The sequence below is a fragment of the Bicyclus anynana genome, chromosome Z, assembly GCF_947172395.1.
Source record: "Bicyclus anynana chromosome Z, ilBicAnyn1.1, whole genome shotgun sequence".
Classification (NCBI taxonomy): Eukaryota; Metazoa; Arthropoda; class Insecta; order Lepidoptera; family Nymphalidae; genus Bicyclus; species Bicyclus anynana.
The window spans coordinates 20921418-20943732 of record NC_069110.1 but is presented as its reverse complement, the minus strand read 5'-3'; the positions used below and the strand labels follow the sequence as shown (position 1 = coordinate 20943732).

The 22315-nt window shown below is 36.2% G+C and overlaps 1 protein-coding gene across 1 annotated transcript in view; it reads left to right on the top strand.

Moving 5' to 3' along the window:
* The window catches only part of LOC112049728 (carboxyl-terminal PDZ ligand of neuronal nitric oxide synthase protein), a 156153-nt gene that overhangs the window by 113772 nt on the left and 20066 nt on the right, over nucleotides 1-22315 (top strand). The window contains exon 6 of the mRNA XM_052890616.1: nucleotides 15684-15840. Coding sequence (XP_052746576.1) covers nucleotides 15684-15840 — 157 coding nt within the window. The remainder of the gene's footprint in view (nucleotides 1-15683; nucleotides 15841-22315) is intronic.

Sequence of the window (22315 nt, the reverse complement as noted above, 5' to 3'; positions counted from 1 at the left end):
ATCTTCCAAAGCCACCATAGTCCAAAGTTATTAATTGGCTACCATTTACCTATGGCTGTAGCATATTAGGCTGACATAACTTTCAGTCCTTGTAAAATGAAGTCTTATGAAGGCTGAATATTTTGAAGTACTGTCTCTCTGTCATGGTCTCTCAGTCCAATATATTGTGTAGTAAAGAACGCCTACGACTTCGTCCGATATATTTTTTCCGTCAGGCCCAGCCACACAAACACAAAGCCAAAAAACCCACAAATTTGCTTTTTTGTTTGAACTCGAGCATTTGAATATTGACAGAGAGGATCATTTAATTTAATTTTTATTGGCAGCATTCCATCTACGTTAATTCGTCAACTTTTTTGTCATACTCGTAGTAGAGGAGCCCACAGAACAGAAAACGCTAAATTCTTATATGCGTAGAGTGGAGTGGAGAGTAGAGAGTACTCAAGAGTCGCGGAGCTACTGGATTTGGTAGTTAATATGGTAAGAAGAATAAATGGTTAATAACTGTTTCAGCTGTCAGCTGTCTTGGGATTAACAGCTCCTTTGACTTTTCGAAATATTCAGAAAATACTTATTTTGATATTATATGCGTCTAAATAAAAAAAAACAAATAAGCGTGCTCGTGGCTGGAGAACAACAATACAATGTTTTTATTTCGTGATATTCCCATTTCATTAGGCTACGCTCAAATCTTCAGACTTTCGAAATGCACACTTCTAAGCTGTTAGCGAACTCACTTTACACCCTAGCGGCCTTATTTATAAGTAAAGTGAAATTTAATCAGTGGTCATTAAGGTACACTTTAGCTTAAAGAAAACTGAGGTTTAAATATTTAACCAAATATAAGGCTTAAAGTTTAATTTTTAACGGTGTTGTAAAAGCCCCGAAGCTGAGTAAGTGTTTGACGAATGGGGACATGATTTCTCACCGAAAGATATAAATCCGTCCAACAGCTTAAAAGCTGTAAAACATTCCAAAAGTGATACTTACATCCACACATTGTATTGAATATACGGTTAAAACAACCCTATTCATATTATTCGTATGAAGAAAATAATTAATGTCTGAAGTGCCAAATTTAGACTACCATATTTTTAGTAGCCGTCTTGAAAAATGCTACTGTTAAATCGTACTATTTAGATGTGGCGTAGACAAGGACAAAAAATCCGTCGTCGAGCACCATTTATTATTAATGGCGGCTGCAAAGCTACCGGTCCCGGTCCGGGAACGGTGACTTTTGAAACACACCCACTGAAATATAATGTGTACCCGGTGTATGATATGTTGCTTACAAACAGAATCGAATAGTAGAGACGGGGAACATTAAAAATTCAATAAAACCGGATTTATGTGTTTCTTCTTAGAGTTCTTTTCATCGGATATTGTTAGATATAAAATAGATTTATTTAGCAGCCACTAAATCAACTGACGTTTTATTAAGAGCACCTACCAATTTTATCGAGTTTTAGACACGAAGTTATCATTCTATTCGCACCGTACGCATCGGACGCTACAGCTCTTTGTATAAAAACAAATACAAGTGCGTCCACTGATCCGCATTATACAGATTGCATCGAACGGATTATTTATACCGTAAAATTCAAAATATGTTTAATGAGATGCGTCCGACACATACGATGGGGATCAGTGGACGCCTATCATTATTCTCCAATCCCAATCGTTGTGATTAACGTTTTGATAATATATCTTACGCCCATCAAATCTACACTAATATTAAAGCAATTATTTTAGAAGTAAGTCTGTTTGTTTGTACATTCGGATGAAATTTGATATTGAGGTACATTGGAGCAGAACTTAGGCTACTTTTTATGTCAGAAAAAATGTTTTTCTCAGGTTTAGTAAAAAAGTAGTTTGACGCGAACGGAGTCGCGGGCATCTTTAGTATAAAGGAAGGGGACGGACTAACGGTTAAGTTCCGTTTATATCTACAGACATTTAGCGTGCCAGACACGTGCCGTGGCAGACAAAATAATGATCTTCTATACAGTGTTTATTAACATATTTATATCTATCATAACGCCGCGCAGACGTTAACTAACCGGGCCACGCCTGGCCAGTATTCGCGGAAAGAATATTTTCTCTATGCGGTTCGTGTCTGTAGAGTCATTTTCATGAAACCTGAACTAAAATTGACAGCGCCTTATACAAATGACAATAAAACCGCCATTACCAAATGATAATGAGCGCCATTCAGACATAAGCGCCGCTTCTGGGGGACTTTCATGAAAAAGACTTAACGTGTCTCTAGCTACCTGCTGGTCAGTGTGAATAGATGTCTGTAGGTGTCTGCCACGCCACTTGTCTGTGACACACTGTGTCTGAGGCGTGTGTAGCCCCGTTAACAACAAGTAGTATCAGCAACGGGCAATGTTTGCGCGAGATATTTTGGAACTGCCGCCCGCCGACGTGTGAATTACGTACTTGAAACTGAGACTCGGTATCATTAATTCACTCGGCGAGTTCAGTTTACGTTCTAGATCAACACACGAGTGCTAATGGAGTGAAATGAAGCAAGCAACAGTAGATTACTCGGAAGAGAGACGCATTGTACCTAAAAGTGCACTTATAGTTTGCCACTATGGATATTACCTTAATGCTTTTAATGATTTTTTCAAACTTATTGTAAATTGATATTTAAAAATACATTTTAACGAATTAAAAATAGACATATTACGAACTATAAGCCCCCATTCGCACAAGACGGGGTGTTAAAAAAGCGTCCAAATACAACAAATGCATTACCAAGTATATGTTCACACGACAGCGTTAAAACACGACGCTTTCTTTCGAGCTGTGTTGCATTTTAAATTTTGAGCGTTTGACATAGACCTTCATTTAATTTCATACTATATTTGGACGCTTTTTTAACGTCCGTTGAAAAAATCGTGCGACTGGGGGCTAACAATCGTGAATTTTAGATTAAATGTCAGATATTATTTTTCAAACTCGAATTTAGAAATTCTGCAAAGGTTCCAGTCAAAAATGCTTCGCATGATTACCAATGTTCCTTGGTAAAACTATAAACAAGCTAAGCACTAACAAAAATGTACTCTATCTGAGCGAAACACAGAATCGCTAGTGACAAATGGGATCTTCTCAAAATAATTCGTAATATTAGTAAAAAACAATAAGCAGTTGTGAAGAATTAAAAGCTTTCAATTCTAAATTAAAGCAATTAACTTCTTTTTTCAGACACTGGAGAACATATTTCTTATTTTCAGTCAACATCTTATTTTCCAATTATAAGGAGTTACCTGCCAGATTTGTGGTAAAAGGTCCTTAAAGTTGTATATGCGTTCTTCTGTGACTACGAATTTCTTATATTGTGATAGGTATATTTGTTTTTAAGCGAAGCGAAATTTCGAAAAAATCAAATGACGGTTGGTCTCATTTCACAAACCAGCACCCATAAAAAATCTCAGAACCTCTTTTATTTCCTCAAGAAAACAATTTATATTAGTATAAAAAAAAATGTTTATTAGTTTTAGTTTTTACTAATATTTCAGCAGCAGTTTATAAGGAACTAATCACAAACAAATCCCGCTCTTTGATAATAATCAATCCCAGCGCTATTGGTCTCGCGCAGCAATACTAGTTTGTACATTTGTTTGATAGACAGCAGACTAAACAAATGATCATAACTTGGGACAACCGTGGGATGATCAGTCTACAGTTACTTAATACTGTATTAGAATATCGCTGATTTTGTGAATCACGAACTATCGGCCTGATTGACACCTCAGATACATGATTTGTTAAAATGGTGCTTTTCAGACGATAAAGTCAACTGAGACTGATATTAATAATATTTTACATGTTTTTATATTGCTTTTTAAATTGCCTATTATCAGATCATTGCAAGTATATGTAAAATTCTCATCAATAAAAATGCATGTAGCCCAAACACAAGGTAGCTACTGTAAACCGTTGAGGAGTTCCTTTAATTGTCCCTCGTCTCCATCACCAGACCCCTATTGTCAGTCACAACCTATCTAGACGTAAAATGATGAGCATTTTACGTATAAATGAGTACGTCGATACAAATTAATTGAGTTCAAACACAAGGTAACTGCTGTAAATCGATGAGGAGTTCCCTCATCTGTGCTTCGGCTTCATCATTGAATTGTAGTGCTTTAAAATACTTAATAAAAACATTATAAAACATGCTAGTTGTCCCTATAATATTTGAAACTTCCCCTCGATTTCTTCAAGATCCCATCATCAGATCCTGACTTGATTTCTATGGGACCAACTAAAAAGCATACCCTCTCAAATTAAAAAAAGATATTTTCAAATCGGTTCAGGCGTATTCGAGTTATCGGTGAACATAGGTACATAAAAAAAAGATTCCGACGAATTGATAACCTCCTCCTATTTTTGAAGTCGGCCCCTTAAGCAATTTATAATGGAACGAGTAGTATAAATTCATTTAGTTCAAAGAATACTAGACCTTAACTAATGACCAAGTCACAGCCAAAAGAGTTCGCAAGCTTGATCCAGTCAGATATGAGGAAATTATCAATTGACATATTTATAACAATAACATAGGTCTCCGTAATTTAAAGAGAATAAATATGGAACTTTGACCCAACACGCTGGTGGCTGGTGGGAGGCTTCGAACGTACCGCCAAGGAATCTAACGTTACGGCACAATCTAGTGACGAAATTGAGTCGTCTGCCATTCAAAAAAACAAGGTAGGTATAAAGGCCGTTGAAATTTTATTTAATCGTTCTTACGTATCTTACGTATTTCCCGTGAATTTTGAATCAATATATATCTTAAAATACCATTAAAATAGTCTGACTAGACTATTTTAGACTATTTTAATGGTCCACAAAAGGGCCAGGCCCCCCCTCCTTGCATCATCATCATTATTTACCTATTTTATTCACTATATAACAAGAGGATAACGAGTTTAGACCCACTCTACGCTGTATCCATGCCGATTAGCGGATGATAGTAACAGCAGGTGATTGTAAGAAGATATATCCGAGACCGACAATATGCTCCCCGAGGCCCGAGGCACAACGGTGGTCACAAACAGAACATACAAAAGACTAATATAACGTGTATTTATTGATAAAAGACTGAGGTAATTTTCTCAGAAGAAAGAGAAGCTTAAAATTGTTGTAATCTTATTTTTGTTTGTTGTACTGGTTATTAATAACATTGTGATCCGAAGTTATAAATAAGGTATTACAGAAAATTTGAAAGGTAAGGATTTTAAGAAATTATATACCTATCACGTGAAGGTAAACCATCGTGAGTAAACCTCCATATCTGAGAATTTACTTAACTCTATACGTGTGTGAAGTCAACTCTCACTCTAAGAGGAGTCTCAACAGTGAGCCGAATATGGGTTTAATGAATCACAGGACCGAAGATTTGAAAAGGCATACTTAATTCGTAGTAGGTTCGGTTTATCAATAAAATTTCCATATGAATATACCTAGCCGTCCGTAATCCGTAATTTTCCAATTTGTCCTTGGAAAAAAAAATTACCTTTCAAAACACCTTAACCATTTCGAATCCAAGATTTCTATAGAATCATACTCCACATATAACGCGTTAGTGATATGAATTGGACAAAGCGAGCTTTTGCGACGAAAAAAATAAAATCTGTTTCCTCAGAATTCCTCAGAATTCGTCGCAGAATTTGTGATAGTTTCCACCTCTCGTTGCTAGGCGCATAGTACAATATAGTGGTTAGCACAGTACGTTGATTTTTATCAAATTTTCTTTACGTATGGCGACTAAACTATTTTTTTTTTGTTTTGTTGACACAAAAAGAAAAAAAAACTGACAGGAGGTCAATACAGAAAGTTTTTTTTTTGTGCTGACCGATCATCCCATCCATATACCTCCATACTATCATTACCAATGCGAAAGTAAGTCTGTCTGTCCGTTACATTTTCACTGCTAAGCCACTGAAACATTTTGTATGAAATTTGGAATAGAGATATATTGCAGAGTAGAACATAAATTACTGTGGAACTCACGTTGTTTGAACATATTTAATTGATCATTGATAAATAATATAAACTCAGTTATGGGAAATACTCTCGGGACTCGAGCTCAGCAGTGAGACGAATATGGCTTGATGACGAAACGCTTGGCGGTACATTTTTGTCGGTAGTGTGGTCACTTTCTAAGCCTACTAGACCAGACCTGAGCCAAAGTAGAAAATATAACATTTTCCGTTGGTGCTTTCCGCGTCTGTATCTACTCGTACATCCGTTAAACTTTTTAAATTTGATCTAGATAATATGCTTATATAAATGCGCATCAAATTACTAGACACTACCTCGTAGCAAACATAGCTATGAAAATACGGCTTCTCTTCTTTCCGAGAAACTGTCAGTATTGTTCGTTCGTTCGTCACGAATTCTTTCGTCGTTCAGAGCCTCAATAGCTCAACGGTAAGAGCGGTCGGACTCATCACCGAGGGTTGGTGGTTCAATACCCGCTCCGTTGGTCTAGTCGTACCCACTCCTAATACACTCTTTCCCGACTAGTTGGAGGGGAATGTGAATATTGGTCATATTTAAAAGATATGGAAAAAAATGTGGCAGCGGCCCGCCCTGTCAGGACACGTCCATTCTCAGTCATTCATAGATATTATGAAATTGTCTCTTTGATCCAGTGGTTCAGGCGTGAATCCGTGCTTCGAATCTGTTTCTTCGAATCATGAGGTCGTTGGATCAATTCCTAGGCCGGGCTATAAATTAATGAGTTTTTCTTTCTTCCAGAAAATTCTCATGGCGAAAAATTAACGATTTCACACATCTGATAGCGATCGTCACAACGACGAATACCTCCAACCTACCAACCCATATTAAACTAGTGTGGCGGAAAAAAGCTGATTTTGATTATTAGTATAATATGTTCATGTAATTTAAATATTATTTAACAAGAAATGCACAATTTTAAAGTTCTCTCAATTTCATAATTTACTCCCATCTTTGATGATGGAATTTCAAACAATTAAATAATATCCAAATTGATCAAATACGGCTAGTATTTGAGTAATTTGGGAACGTTCATGAGAAAATGGCAAACCTACCATTAACTCATAAAAAAGCCTCCCCATTTTTTTCTGTTAAAAAGCACTCTATATGCAAAAAGAAATAAACCTACAGACGCGTGCAATATAATCCGTATAATTTGTGAAGAATAAATTAATATGAATGGCCACATCTATATATTGTAATTTCGAGCTCACGAGCAAATCCCCGTATGTACAGAAGTTGCAGTTTATTACATTGTGTAGGAGCTTAGTAATGATAAATTACGAGTTTTGTAAGTACGTGTAGGTTACGAGTGTGCTACGCGCGGACATCACTGTCTAAGAGACTGTGGTAGCAATACTTTCGTCATTTTATCATACAGATACTAGTTGACAAACCAGACTATGTCCTACCGTAAAAAAAATGTAAAATGGCGATTAAAAAAGTTGTTGTGGCTCATTTTGGATTTGGCAAGGCGCGTTTGGTACCCTCGTTTCTTAAATTATTAGTTTCAACTTTTCAAATGATCACCATTATCTCGTCACATAAACTGCCGATTTACAAGTCTTGTAACCTAATTGAAATTGATGAATTATGACTTTTGACTTTGACTTTGAAATACACCACTGTCCCAATCCCCTCCCAAATTTTTTTAATTCGCGATTTTTCATGTTTTGTGTGCAAGAATTTTATTTGGCAGAGCAACTTTTATCGGGTCCGCCAGTAATACCTTAAATTTTTCACTCCATGTTTTTATCAAAGGCAATACGGGTAAGCAATTATGGAGTTAGAAGCATGGTGGCTTTGTAAAGTATTATTATTACAATTCGATATACAAAGATCTAAGAAGTTTAATAAAAAGCGCTTTTTTTTATTTCCTCCGGTACGAGCATAAGCTATATATCTCACGGGACATATTTATTTACAATATCTTCAAATAAATTTAAAAAAATACGCTTTTCAATCATGTGGATGACTAGCTTACGCCGTGCGGTTTCACCCGCGTGGTTCTTTTCAATTAAGGAATGAAAGTCGAACTTTGTAGGTTGAGTTTTACTATTTCGTATGATTTTATTTATACAAGCCTATGATTTGTTCCTAAACAAATAATTTTATTGTATGTACATTCAAAATATTTTGTGGATATATCAATATTTTAAGAAATAACAAACAACAAAGTTTGTGTATACCATTCTTTAAGTATTACGTATTTACCTAATCTCTGTGAAGTACCTACTCCTAATCAATTCACTACACAAGTTCTTTTTGCGATTATCAGGAATTAGTCTAGGGGTTTAACTTAGATGCAAAAGAAGAATCATTTAAGTAAAGCTCGTTCTTAGGGTAACAAAATAATTTGATAGATACTTTATTTAATATTAATTAATATTATAAACTCAAAATTTACTTCAGAGAGCTTATTATTTATTTCTATAAAGTGAGTAGAGTGGAATTCATAATTTAAATCATCATATATATAATAATTATATTGCTTAGCGGTAGAAAGAACTTCCCAACCTTTAGCCTATAGCCTTCCTCGATAAATGGGCTATCTAACACTGAAATAATTTTTCAAATCGGACCAGTAGTTCCTGAGATTAGCGCATTGAAACAAACAAACATACTCTTCTTATTATGCTTTATAATATTAGTATAGATTGAGTGTCATTAGGTGTTACCTGCTTACTTAAAAAAACACCACACTGTAAACTCCGTAATAGTTTACGAGCATGAACTGACAAACTTTCAGCTTTTACATAATAAGGAAGTTCTCACCGCCGCAGGCTCTTGGTCTATATGAGTATCTTCTGAATAATTAAACATGTATGTTTATGAAATTTTATGCCTTGCGCAAACTTCCCTTGCTTTGTCAGATGAAAAATATTTTTAACAATTTTTTTTTATGGCTTACGCTTGACCACAATCAGGCCTGATGGAAAGCAATGATGCGGTCTACAACTAAGATGAAGCGCGTTTGCCTAGAAGATGCCTATTCACTCTTGCCTTGAGGGTGCACAAATTGTACGTGTCAGGAAACACAAACTCCAAAGTTGCATTACTCTAAAAATCGAAAAATAACATCGTACGTTCTATTAATTGACTTGAAGGCGGTGCTATGCCAATATTTTTTGGCATTGTTATCAAAGCGATCAAAAAAAGGATGTAAAATTTCGGTTTTAGAGTAATGCCTCTTTGAAGTTGGATAATTTTATTTTTGTTAAAAAGATTTTATTTTTCTGTGTCCTGGCATAGTGACCGTAAACATCACTCAGTTCATAGTATGGAAAATTTCGTTCACTTATTTTGATTTTAACACAAAACTACTGAACCAATTTTCGTGAAAATTAAATGGGACTAATCTGGAAGTATACTCATTCTACGAAAAAAAGAATTTTTAAAATTGATAGTTAAATAACGAAATTATGAAATAACACAAATTGGAAAAAAACACTCGGGGACTGCCGCGGCAAAGCTATTGCATAGCATTTTTTATCAAGTTATGCAAATGTAATTATTTATTTAATTTATTTATGCAGTATTTTTTTTTTTTTCTTTTTCTGGTTTAGTAAATTTTGCCCCTTAGTTTCACACCACTTGTCCAGTTAAGTCGATATGATAATGTGTTTAACTTGATGCACGGGTTTGGTGTTAGGTTTATTTTCGTAACGGAATTTCTTGATTCGGTCGCCGCGCTCAAAGCCCGCGTCACACTGCATACACCAAAAACATACAATGTGTACACATAAGGTCAGCCATGCATTCTGTTATGTTCTGTGACATCGATCATTCGTTCATTCGTTCAAAACAAATGCCGAATTTTATTCTTTTCCTTCAGATTCCACTAAATAGTTAATATTGAGTCACTCAATTTGCCGAGCAATAATTACTCAAAAAAAAATCCCATGTAAGCGCACCTTAAGGTTGACCACACCTTTTTCACAAGGGGTGAAAATATGAGAATAAATGGCTCGGATGGGACATGCGATCTCACAGGGAGGATAAACGCATCTGTATTCTGTACGTGTTGCTGAAAAGAGTCGATAAACGAGCTTTACGATGCTTGCACTCGGGAGACGATAATAAAATACACTATACGTGCGCTGTACTTCCAAGGAGGTATATAATATACCGAGATGAGGTGCAAAGCAAAGCTTAAAAGATCTCACAGCGCTGCACTACATTGCTACTCTCTTATTGTATAAGATCTAATGCGTATCGATGTTTCTTTAAAATATAATGCGTTGCATTACATATTTGCATTAAATAGTAGTCCGAGACGGATATGACGTCCCTCGATCTCGTGTTGACTCGTGCCAACGCACGCTAGGTGGCGCGACATGTTTCCGGAAAGAGTAGAGAGTTAGAGAGGAGTAGCGATCGGTTGGCGGCAACGACATGCGATATAAGGCGCCCGTCGTACGGTCGGCTTCAGTATGCTCGTGGTGTTCGAGCCGTTCACATTTCTTGTTGTGTAATTCTTCATGGGTTAATTGCGATAGGCGGGGAGAGTGACTTGAGTGGAAAAGGGAAGTGTTTTTTAACTGTCAAAGGATCCTTTAACCCTACACACAGCGTTCCCAAATGCGTGATTCAACTCAAGGTACTTCTCTTCCATTCTAGGGTCTTATTTTGGTTACAGTTTGAGTTGTAAATTAAGTTGTCCTGACAAATATTGTGAATTAATTTTAAATCCACTTTTGAAGCTTTTGCTAAAATAATATTATAAAGAGGTAAGAGGTAAAGGTTGTTATTAGCATATGGCAGTCATTGTAAGAAACACTTTCGCCCAAGTCCATGTGAAGTAGCTACCTTTTAACCTAACAGAGTACATTGATTGAGACACTTGCAGATGCCTCGAGGTTTCACCTTGGGAATGCGGGACAAAATGTAGCCTGTAAAACTTACAAATAACATGGGTGTACATTGATTGATTGAAAAGAACTTTCAAAATTGTTTGAGTAGATCCAGAGATTACTCCCTATATCTTCAAAAATTCACAATCTGTAGCTCCAGTTATAATTTGTACGTAGATGTGGTCGCCCTAAACGTTTGACGAGATCACTCGATTAAAGGAAAATACGTCCGACCTGTAAAATGAAAAACGCTGCAGAAAAGCTCGGTAAATCGCACTCCTATATTTAATCGGATTGAAATGTTGTTAATGGAAATTGAAATTGTAGCAATGAATCCCATCGGCTTCCAATTAATATTGAAACTCGATATTTATATCCGTAAGCCGTAGCGCATGTATTTTTGCACTAATCTGATTTATATTTTTATTGACTGTTTATATTTTAATATTGAAAAATATTATAACACTATCAAACGATAGTTTTTTAACCCACTTCTTTCAATCTCTACTTACCTACCTACTATTAAAAACCTAATATGTGTGTCTAATTTCTGATGCTATCTATATCTATCTATACTTATAATATTTATAATAAAACTGGTAGTTTTCTGAAACTAAAAATCTACCATTTTTATGAAAATTATTATATTAGTCATATTTATGAAAATAGTCCACAAACGGTCGGTTTAACATGAAACCGGAACTTCAACAATTTCACCCCTATGGGGTTAAATAAGGGTTGAACTTTTTTACGAAAATCCGTCATTTTTCAAATTATGTTCACGGTAATAGATACATTGAATAAAGATAGAATGTGAAATGCAATAGAGATAAAAAATAAACTCCTGGTTGAAAGGGGTTAGCTAACCCCTCTCATTCTGAGAGGAGACTCGAGCTCAGCAGTGAGCCGAATAAGAGTTGCAAAATATACGTAACAATAATTGTCTATAACCGATTTATATTTCCATATAACAGAGTAGGTATAACGGGTACACATCTAAACTAATATTATAAGGCTGAAGAGTTTGTTTATTTGTTTGAAAGCGCTAATCTCAGGAATTATTGTTCCGATTTGAAAAATTCTTTCAGTGTTAGATAGCCCACCTATCCAGGAAAGCTACTATACATATATTATCCCACGCAGGTGAAACCGCGCGACGTCAGCTAGTATATAATAAATATAACGTTCTATACTAGAGAAAGTATGGAGCACACTAGAGTTGCATATTAACCCACCGCGACAGATCTTTACAATAGCGTGCCATCGAGTGAATTTATCATGTCGTACCCGTCATACCCCTATCGCAAAAGTTGTTCTTTCTGAAGGCGTCACATCATTTATCATCGCACCATTTTCGTCAGTAATGTGAACATACAATATAATATTCCTCTATTCTATTCATGTGTAATACGTCAATCGTTTTCACGCTTACACAATAATCAGATTTGTGTTTACCAGTACTTTGTATGGAGAAACTAAATCTTTGGCCAGGTAATATCTGTCAAATCGCGTTATAGACGTATATTTAAGGTAAATTGTAGAAAAACTGCTTAGATAGGAATAAATTTGTTTATTCAGACGTCAGCAATATTTATTTTAAAAGAAATTGCTATGAAATACTGTTGTATCCTTGTGTATATCTATCTACACCAATATTATATAGCTGAAGAGTTTGTTTGTTTGAACGCGCTAATCTCAGAAACTACTGGTCCGAATTTGGAAAATTATTTCAGTGTTAGATAGCCCATTTATCGAGGAAGGCTATAGGTATATATAATAATCGCCGTATTCCTAAGGGAACGGGAACCACGCGGGTGAAAACCGCGCGGCGTCAGCTAGTTCATAATATGCATCCAGCAAATCTCTGCGACTCGCTTGATGTCGTCAGACCACCTGGTGGGGGGTCGACTAACACTGCGCTTTGTAATGCGGGGACCCCAACGTCCATCAGCTCTTCGAACTATGTGCTTCAGCACGAAAATTACATTTTAATTTAATTATAGATATCTTCACTACATAGTATAAATAAAACAAAGTCGCTTTCTCTGTCCCTATGTATGCTTAAATCTTAAAAACTAAGCAATGGATTTTGATGCGGTTTTTTTTAATAGATAGAGTGATTGAAGAGGAAGGTTTATATGATAATAACATCCATGGTTCCCGCCGGATTTGTGAAAAGCTAAAATCTACACGGACGAAGTCGCGGGCGTCCACTAGTATTTTATAAATGACCTATTTGGATTATTTTGAGTTATTGATTTTGAAAATTTTTAGGTTACATTTGCTTTGCTTTACAAGTTACAACTGGTTTATGCTTTAAATTAAAAGGTATAACATTCTGACTGAGTGCGAATTTCTTTAGATAAACGAATAATATAAAGATTAAACAGCATTATAACATAATTCCTATAGATGCTTTACTAACAGACGCGTAGATTTATCATCAAACACGTTAATTAATCAACGTTAATTAAGATTAATGGGTACAAAGGAATTTAGATCTGAATCAGTTGAGCCTTCCTCGGGATTTCATTCGGCGTAACTAGATAAGTGCTTTAACTTAGCTTTTAAGAGATTACATTACAATTTGAAAAAAAAAAATCCAATTTCAGTAACGTTGTGATGTCATTATATACCTTTATTTTAATCCTGAGCTGCCTCATTGGTCAAATGGATAACGTATAGGTCATGAGATCATCAGACCTCATCATCATGAGTCAGGCTGTAATAGTACATTATGATATAAGTGCTGTAAGTTGAACATTACAGCCGAGGGGATATTGCAAGCTCGTGACGAAGGCGAGAGCTAATAGTATGGAAGCAGAGGCTGTAATTATCAAAACGCACTTTGAACACAATTTCTGAAAATTAATTTGCATCTTTGCCTCTTTTCCATATGATGACAATTTGATGTGCTTGTCATTTTTGCAAAGGCAAATGCACCAAAAACAGCCAATATTACTAATAAATTAGATTATTATTTTTGTGTTTCTGTTACAGATAAATGGTTATTTATTGTCTAAATTATTAAAATTAGAGAATTAAATGTTTCTTTTTTATATTTTATCTCACAAAGTTAATTTTATTTATAAAATCTTGAGCACTTTTCTGACATAAAAATTAAGATTTAAAAAAGTATTGTTCGTTTTTAGGCTGATGATAAAGGTCTTATAAACAGTAAATGTGCGTTATGCTTTACATTACGGCACATGTGCGTAATGAGATACATTACAATATTGAAATTGGCGAAATAAGAGATACTTTACGAGCAAATGTGTTATAAAATTATAAATTTCTTTTTACTATTAGGTAAGATTTTCAGTAGGAGCCTGGGATTCGGAGGTTGGTAGTGTTACTTTGTGCCTAGGAGAGGACATGTAGCGGTGCAGCCGTAGCTCCATAGATAAGAAAGCCATTGTAGCACAGTGGATATGAACCTTTGCTTCGATTTAGAGGGTGTAGGATCGTAACCGGTGCGAAGCATGCACCACCAACTTTTCCTTTTCATTTACGTGCATTTTAAGAAATGTAAATTAAAATATAAATTTTAATTAAAAATTAAAATATAAATTTTAAATTAAATATCTGTATCTCAAACGGTGAAGGAAAAACATCCTCAATTTCCTTAATAATTCTCTACGTATGTGAAGTCTGCCAATTCGCGGTTTCAAAGCGTGGTGAACTATTAGCCTAACCCCTCTAATTCTGAGAGGAGACTTGTGCTCAACAGTGAGCTGAATACGGGTTGCCAATGATGATGATGATAATAATTACAATGATAACCCGTATTAGAGTGGCGTGCTTCAGCAAATGCCAGATATTTACTCATGAAGATCTGGCATTGGTTTAGAACATTAAAAATTAGTCTCAGATGAGACAAGGGCATGGATATAATAAAGCTTGTGCAAGAAGTTCTTTCAGCTTATTTCAAAAGCTGACATAAGCAACCTTTCCTAATGGAAAAGTATTAAATACATACTGGGTTTATACTCGTATTTTGGCTTCGTAAGCTCTTCGTGATCCCGAAGTGCGAATAACAAATAGCAAAATGTCGGTAAATAAAATCACCTATATTTAGATTTCCTTGCTTAAGAATTATTGTCGTATTTTGAATATATTTATTCAAGAAATCACGTAGTTTCAATTGATTACGTATTAACGTACAACGTATGCCAAAACTAATATAACTGGGTAATATCGCCAGCTACTTATTTATCTATTTCCAATAAATTGTAATAATGGAGGCATTATAATTGAGTTTTAGTAATTGCTGTTTAAGTACCTACCCGCCCGCCAATCCACAATGGAACGGCGTGGTTAGAACACCCTGGCTAATAATAATATAGGTAATATAAATTTTCTAGAGGCTATAAGGCATTTGGTTATATGACTAAGTGCTTTTGAATATATTGATTCGAGTGACACTTAATATTCATATAGATACGTTAATGTATAAAATTCAAAGATATTTGGGATGATATAAGGTAATTGGATGAAAAACCATAGCTTTTATTTCTTATTTTCAATTTGACATTTTCCAAAAGAAGTATGAAATACCAAACCACCACCAAATAACAAAGGTGTTTGTAATTTTTGTCAAACAACCCATACTAATGTAATAATTTTACGATTCGGTGACGTCATCGTTTTGCCGTATTTAGTATGGAGTGTTTTAAAGCGATCCGCAGCGCCCCAAAGATGTCAATACAGTACAATAAAAATAAACATTTACTAATGTAGAAGTTCGTTAGAAGACGCATTTTAAGACCAAGTAATTTTAAGGTCGCATTTTTTTCACAGACCCAGGCCATGAAAATCGTTCGCACAGTCGGCCAGGCGTTCGAGGTGTCCTACAGGATGCAGGTGAACAGCTCCGACGAGCCCGTGGCCTCTACTTCCTCGGCCCCTGACGAAGTGGTGACCGTTGAATATGTCCGTGAAGTTCCTGCTCCGAGAGGTATGTCATTATGAGCCAAAATAAAGGACCGCCTTCCTTCTTATGGGACAAGGTTTATTGAAGTTTTACGCATCACGCTGCTTGCACTGCTGTTTAGAGTTTATCATCACCAATATCATTAGCCGATGGACGTCCACAGGATGTTGTAGGCCTCTTATATGATCCTCCAAACTCCATTCTTAAACAACCATTAACAGATTTTAATGACAATGTCCTGGACTGACTACTTTATGGTCAACGAACTCTAGGAGCTTAGAATTTCACTTACAATTTCTTACATGAAAAACAAACTCATATCAATGACCTCGTAATCCAAATCCTCATAGGTTAACCACTAAACCAACTGGGGTATGGTAAAAAAGGAAAAGTGTGAAACGGTACGTGCTCACGAGAATTTCATAGGCCAGAGGTAACAATCAATCTCGATTGCACTTCAAATCGATCTTGTGTACAGTGGATTGATTGCATTGGATCACAGAATATCCATATTGTGACTCGATCGTGATCGGTGATCACGAATGTCAGTTATAATCGCTTATGTACCTACAGCTCGCTGTAGAACAGAGATAAGGAGCATTTGTGGCCGAAGAAGATCTATTTCTTCTTAGTTTTGCAGAAAAGGTGCATTATAAAATACCTATTATTGAGTAGTAAGTAAGCATCTTCGTATACGGCGACGTGCTTTTGATATTTTTTTCTGCGAAACAGCAATTCTGTAAAATACTACTTCCTATTCTTATTGCTAAACATTCAAGCTTATAACACTAAAGGCTCTTTGCGTACGAAGAAATTCTTTTGAGTTCTACTTTGTTCTACACTCTAATCAAATTAACATTGCTAGTCCTGTTAGGTGTTTGTGTGTGTTTATTACAGACGATGGTTATATTACAAAAGTTTTTACTGATAGATAAAGAGTACAAATGGTGTTATAGCTTGGCAAATTCCCCCCTCCCCCCTTTCCGTCGCCCGTATATCATGGGAGTGTCACCAACAAACTTGCCAAGCTATATACCTTCTTGACAACCCTTCGCTAAAGAACGATAAAGTTGCATTTTGAACGCGTTTTTCGAAGGGTTGTCACGGTATTTAGTTATGGTCACCATTTAAAATGTATGCCGTGGAAAATATACTAAACGGTTGTAACATATAACAATGGACTTACAAAATTGCAGCATTTAGAAAATGACAAATTGTGGTCACAACAGGCTCTTACGTTTAACAAGCAGGCGCTTACGTTTAAAATTAGCGAACACTGTTGACACTAAATTATACAGTAATTTGCGATAGAATGTCGCATGATTTCAAATTGGACCAGTCTTTTAATTCATATTTTGTAAACAGGTGAAAATAAGGCGGAACTTAATTTTCCAATGTTTCCCAATTGACCGTAATAACCGGTAGTCGGTAGACAGGACAATTACCTCATCATATTGACTGTGGTATGCATTGAACCGCATATATCGACCTAGCACCTGAATTTCTGTAGTGTATTTTTCTACGTTTTTTTCCGGTTAATACTACTTTTTTTTTATTCTTTACAAGTTAGCCCTTGATTACAATCTCACCTGTTGGTAAGTGATGATGCAATCTAAGATGGAAGCGGGATAACTTGTTAGGAGGAGGGGTCCACACCCCTATCGGTTTCTACACGACATCGTACCGGAACGCTAAATCGCTTGGCGGTACGTCTTTGTCGGTAGGGTGGTAACTAGCCACGGCCGAGGCCTCCCACCTACTACTACTATATTTTTTTTTTAAACTGGTGCAGTTAGAAATGCGTGGACATATTAATATATTTATAATTAATTATTATACCACAAAACAAGAGAAATTGTATTATAAATAACAAGCAGTATTAACGCTAAGTCGCGATTTTTTCTAGACAAGCTTAGGTTAAGGAAAACATGGCGATGATTTAAAACAGACAGGTCCTAAGCTTCATATATAAAAAAAAAAATCGACGCCATACTAGTCAAGAGCCACTAACTTAGTAACGATGGATAAAAATATAATTCCTTTAAGCCATTGGGCGCTTATCCGTACAACAAATAATTTTAAATTAATAGATTTTAAAACGAAATTTATGTTATAAACATTGTGAAAAGTTCGCCCTTGACTAGAATCACACCATGATTAACTTTTAGCTTTTTTTAAATTACGGAGGTCTAGTTATCACAAGTAGATTACGCACGTGTTTGTTATTTGTTAGGGTACTCTTGATACATTCCTTAACAATAATATTCTAATATTCTGTGATCCAAGAACATTCGCTTTGGGCTTCTCCTTTCAACACCCAAAACTATTTACCTTCTCCTAATAATTTCGTTTTGACGGTCTCCTATAATTCATCATCCACCATCCATCTAAACATACTTTTTTCGAATTTAGTCAATACACCTTCTTTTGTAACTCAACATTCTCTGATTCTCAATCAGTGATACTCCCTTCATACTTGTCAATGCTATCATCTTGACTACATTTATTTTATTTTTAAGCTTCTCTTATCATACCTAATTTTCACAAATCTACATAAATTTTGGTACTAAATCTCCCTTTGGAACACTTTCTGAGCATTCAAAAAGGCATAATAGTTTACCTATAGTACGAGTAATATCATTATATCGTTATCATCTAGACGACTACATTTGATCTAGATGATATTGATCGATCGTTCGAATCGATCGAAATAAACGATTTTTATTATCGTTTCTATATTCCTCCAATACAATCATTTCGTAAAAAAAAATATTTATAGCGTTACGCATTGCGAAAATTTATTATATGCAACGCAGCCATGCGAGTTTTACCGGCATTGCGATGTTTTTGTATTATTTGAAATTGTAAATAATTTTTCAGGACCCTTAAAATTGGTACAAAAAGGAATCAAACAATTGCACTACCTACAATCGAAGTATCTCTTATTGACTGACTCGTCATAAAATCTCCAACACGTGCCTGCTTCATGTGCATGTAGTACTGCTTGGCTGTATAAATACGCATGGCAGCAGATACGGACGCTTTCCCGTCTCTCTGTCACAAAATGCAGTAGTAGTGTACTACCCTTTGAACTCCAACTTATTTCGATTAGACGTAGGGCAAAGGGTTGTATTGGGCTAGTGCTAGAAGTACGATAATACCTAGTCTATCCCAGGCGGATAGCGATGCCTAAGTTTTGAGTTTTTGAACCGTAGATCTATTGACGCTTCTGCTTATATATAAAGCTCTGTGTGTTTTTCATAATCCGTTTTGCCAAATAATTGTTCAAAGAAGCTTTCAGTATACGGATATTTATTTCCTCTGTTCGTAAAATGCACCTGTAACGGACGAAACAAAACACAGAAATAATCGGTGAAAATGAGCTCTTCGGGACGTATATCGTTGCAAGGGATGTTGACAGTTGGATAATTCGTAACGAACTGAATGTATTAAAAAATCTGTCAAAACTGACAGATTCCCTTGAACGTTATACGTTCCGTTATATGCCCGGCCAGTTTATTTTACTAAAACATTTACAAATAAAATATACAATTGTGTCGCTTACAGCACCCATTCTGGGCCGAGTAGTTATAAATGAAGTCATCATTATCACCATATTTGAGTGGCTATCTACAATTTGAAGCCTTTCTCTTTTAGGAATAAGGATTTCTATCTTAGACCCATGATGCTGCTTCACTGCAGGTTAGCAGGCTTGCAGTGATAATGTTTGACGGTGACGATCACTATCAAATGCTTAAGATAATGTCTGGGGTCGACTTAACGTATTCTCTAAGTCCTAAGTACCGGTAGTACAGAACCATAGTTTGAAGACCCGATGAACGTTGGGGTCAAAGTGCTGGAATGGCGACCCCGCACTAGTAAGCGCAGTGTTGGCCGACCCCCCACCAGGTAGACTGACGACATCAAGTGAGTCGCAGGGATTCGATGGATGCAGGTGGCTCAGTATCGTGATGTTTGGAAATCCCTACAAGATACCTATGTCCTGCAGTGGACGTCCATCGGCTGATATGATGATGATGATGATAAAAGAAAGATGAAGGTGTAACACCACTAACTTTCTAACTCGGAGCTGCTTCTGGCAATTTGTCAAAGGAAAAGATCAAAATTTCATAGCCCGATTCAAGACTCGGCCCTAAGACCTCATTACACGAAGCCATATAGGCTAACTGCACTTACGAGGCACGGAGATGGAGTCATAGCTTAAAAGTCTTCAACGTTTTCGCTCACCGACCGCATCGTCGTAAAGTTTCGCCGATTTGTGCCAAGTATTTGAATATAATTAAAGACATCCTCGAGTGCAATGTTTGCTAATACGCCATAAATTTAATGCTTCAAATTAGAATTTTGCCGTCGGTTACGTTAGGATAGGACGTCTTAGTTTTGAGGTCATAATGACCACATGTTTATAGGTGATAGTTATCAACATGCATGCACCTCCAACATTTCAATTGTGTGTGCATTAAAAAAAAAAATATCACGTATCTCAAACGGTGAAGGAAAAACACCGTGACGAAATCTGCATACATGAAAATTTTCTTATTTTCTTAATTCTCTGCGTGTGTGAAGAAGTCTACTAATCCGCATTGGGCTAGCGTGGTGGCTTAACCCCTCTCATTCTGAGAGGAGACTCGAGTTCAGCAGTGAACCAAATATGGGTTGATAATGATGACAAAAGGCCTATGTTCTGCTGTGGACGTCCATCAGCTGATATTATGATGATGATTATGGCAATTCCATAATTGACTACCGTATTTACCAAAGAGCAAGGTCTAAGAAACTTTCAGTCTTCCTAAGATGAGGTGTGTCTGTCTAATACAGGCCCTCGCTCTAGCAATACGACTGTAAATATGACAACGCTAACCACCTGCTCCACCGTTTACATTAGCGGCCACATCTCAACTAACAGTGGTGCGGTGGGTGGATTATAATTAGCCTTTATGTGCAGTTTTATGACATCCTACGCACGTCACAGCTGGTTTGAGGAACGACGTCATCATTTTATGTCTTTTTACGGTTTCTGTGACGCCGCGCGTTAGAGCTAGTGACAATTATCATACTCTTACGTGTAACTTAATTTTTGACAAACCATGGATTATCCCGGGATGAAACGGAATGGGATGGATGTAGCCTATGTTTTAATCCAGAATAAAATCTATTTCCATTCCACATTTGAGCCAAATCGGTTCAGTAGTAGCGGCATTAAAGAGTAACAAACATCCGTACAAACTTTCGCGTTTATAATATTAGTAGGATTATAGTAAAAACGAAAGTTTGTAAGTTTGGTACTCGACTATGTAAAACATACTGCAAGGATTTTTGTGAAATTTGGCGTAACGTAGGTTTCTAATCTATTACAACACTTAGATTACATAAATCATTTCACGCGGACAACGTCACGGGAATCAGTCAATATATGAAATCTATACTAATATTACAAAGCTGGAAGAGTTGTTGGTTTAGTTGAACGTGCTAATCTAACTACTGCTCCGATTTGAAAAAATATTTCTGTGTTAGGTAGCCCATTTATCGAGGAAAGCTATAGGCTTTATAATCCCCGTATTCTTACGGGAACGGGAACCACGCGAGTAAAACCATACCATACCATAGTTTGGAACAGCACACAAGATACTTTAACAATACCTGCCTAAAAGATGATGCAAGTTGCTTACCTACCGTAAGGCAATCCCAAGAGTGCTGCTGGTTAAGTGATGTTTCTCAAGTAGAATAATCCTAAATCTATTTATTTTATAATGTTATAAAAAGAGAAGTTTGTGAGGTTGTAGGGGTAGTCTCTGAATCTACTAATTGTATTTTAAAAAATATTTTACCAATAAGCCACGTTGTTTGCGAGTGTCACAACATAGTCGTATTTAAACCCATATTTCCACGGGACCGGGAACCGCGGGGCGTCTGCTAATACTGCTACTGGTAATTCTACATCTTTGTTTTATTCCAACGCATAAAAGAAGCGAATATACGCAAAAAAAACTTTTACCAGGCAATGTAGGCATTAACATTACGCCTTTGTGGAGTATACTCGTACACGAAACAGAGGGAATTCTAAATATTATGTATCTATTCAAATTTTATTCAAATAGTGATAAATATCTCTTCGCTTTGAGGCTTTTTGTTGCTCTTTTTGTCTTTTTTACACCATTGCCGATGGTGGACGATCACAGAGGGGTGAGGTAGAATGATAAACACCGTCATTTCTCAGCTATGGTGGTTTGACAGTCGATAAAGTAGGGATCGTCATTTATCACCGATCATAAGCAATTCTATATTAAAGCATATCTCTACAAGGTCTCTGCAAGATCACTTTTACTCGTCCATCATAACATAGAGGATCCAATAGAATGGAGTATAAAATAATGGCCTGAGAGCAGGCACAAGTGACAGTTAGAACGGAGCGTAAAGCGTACTAAACTTACGAGTACGTTTTGTAAGTATCAGCGACAAGGGTTCCTACAAGCCGATT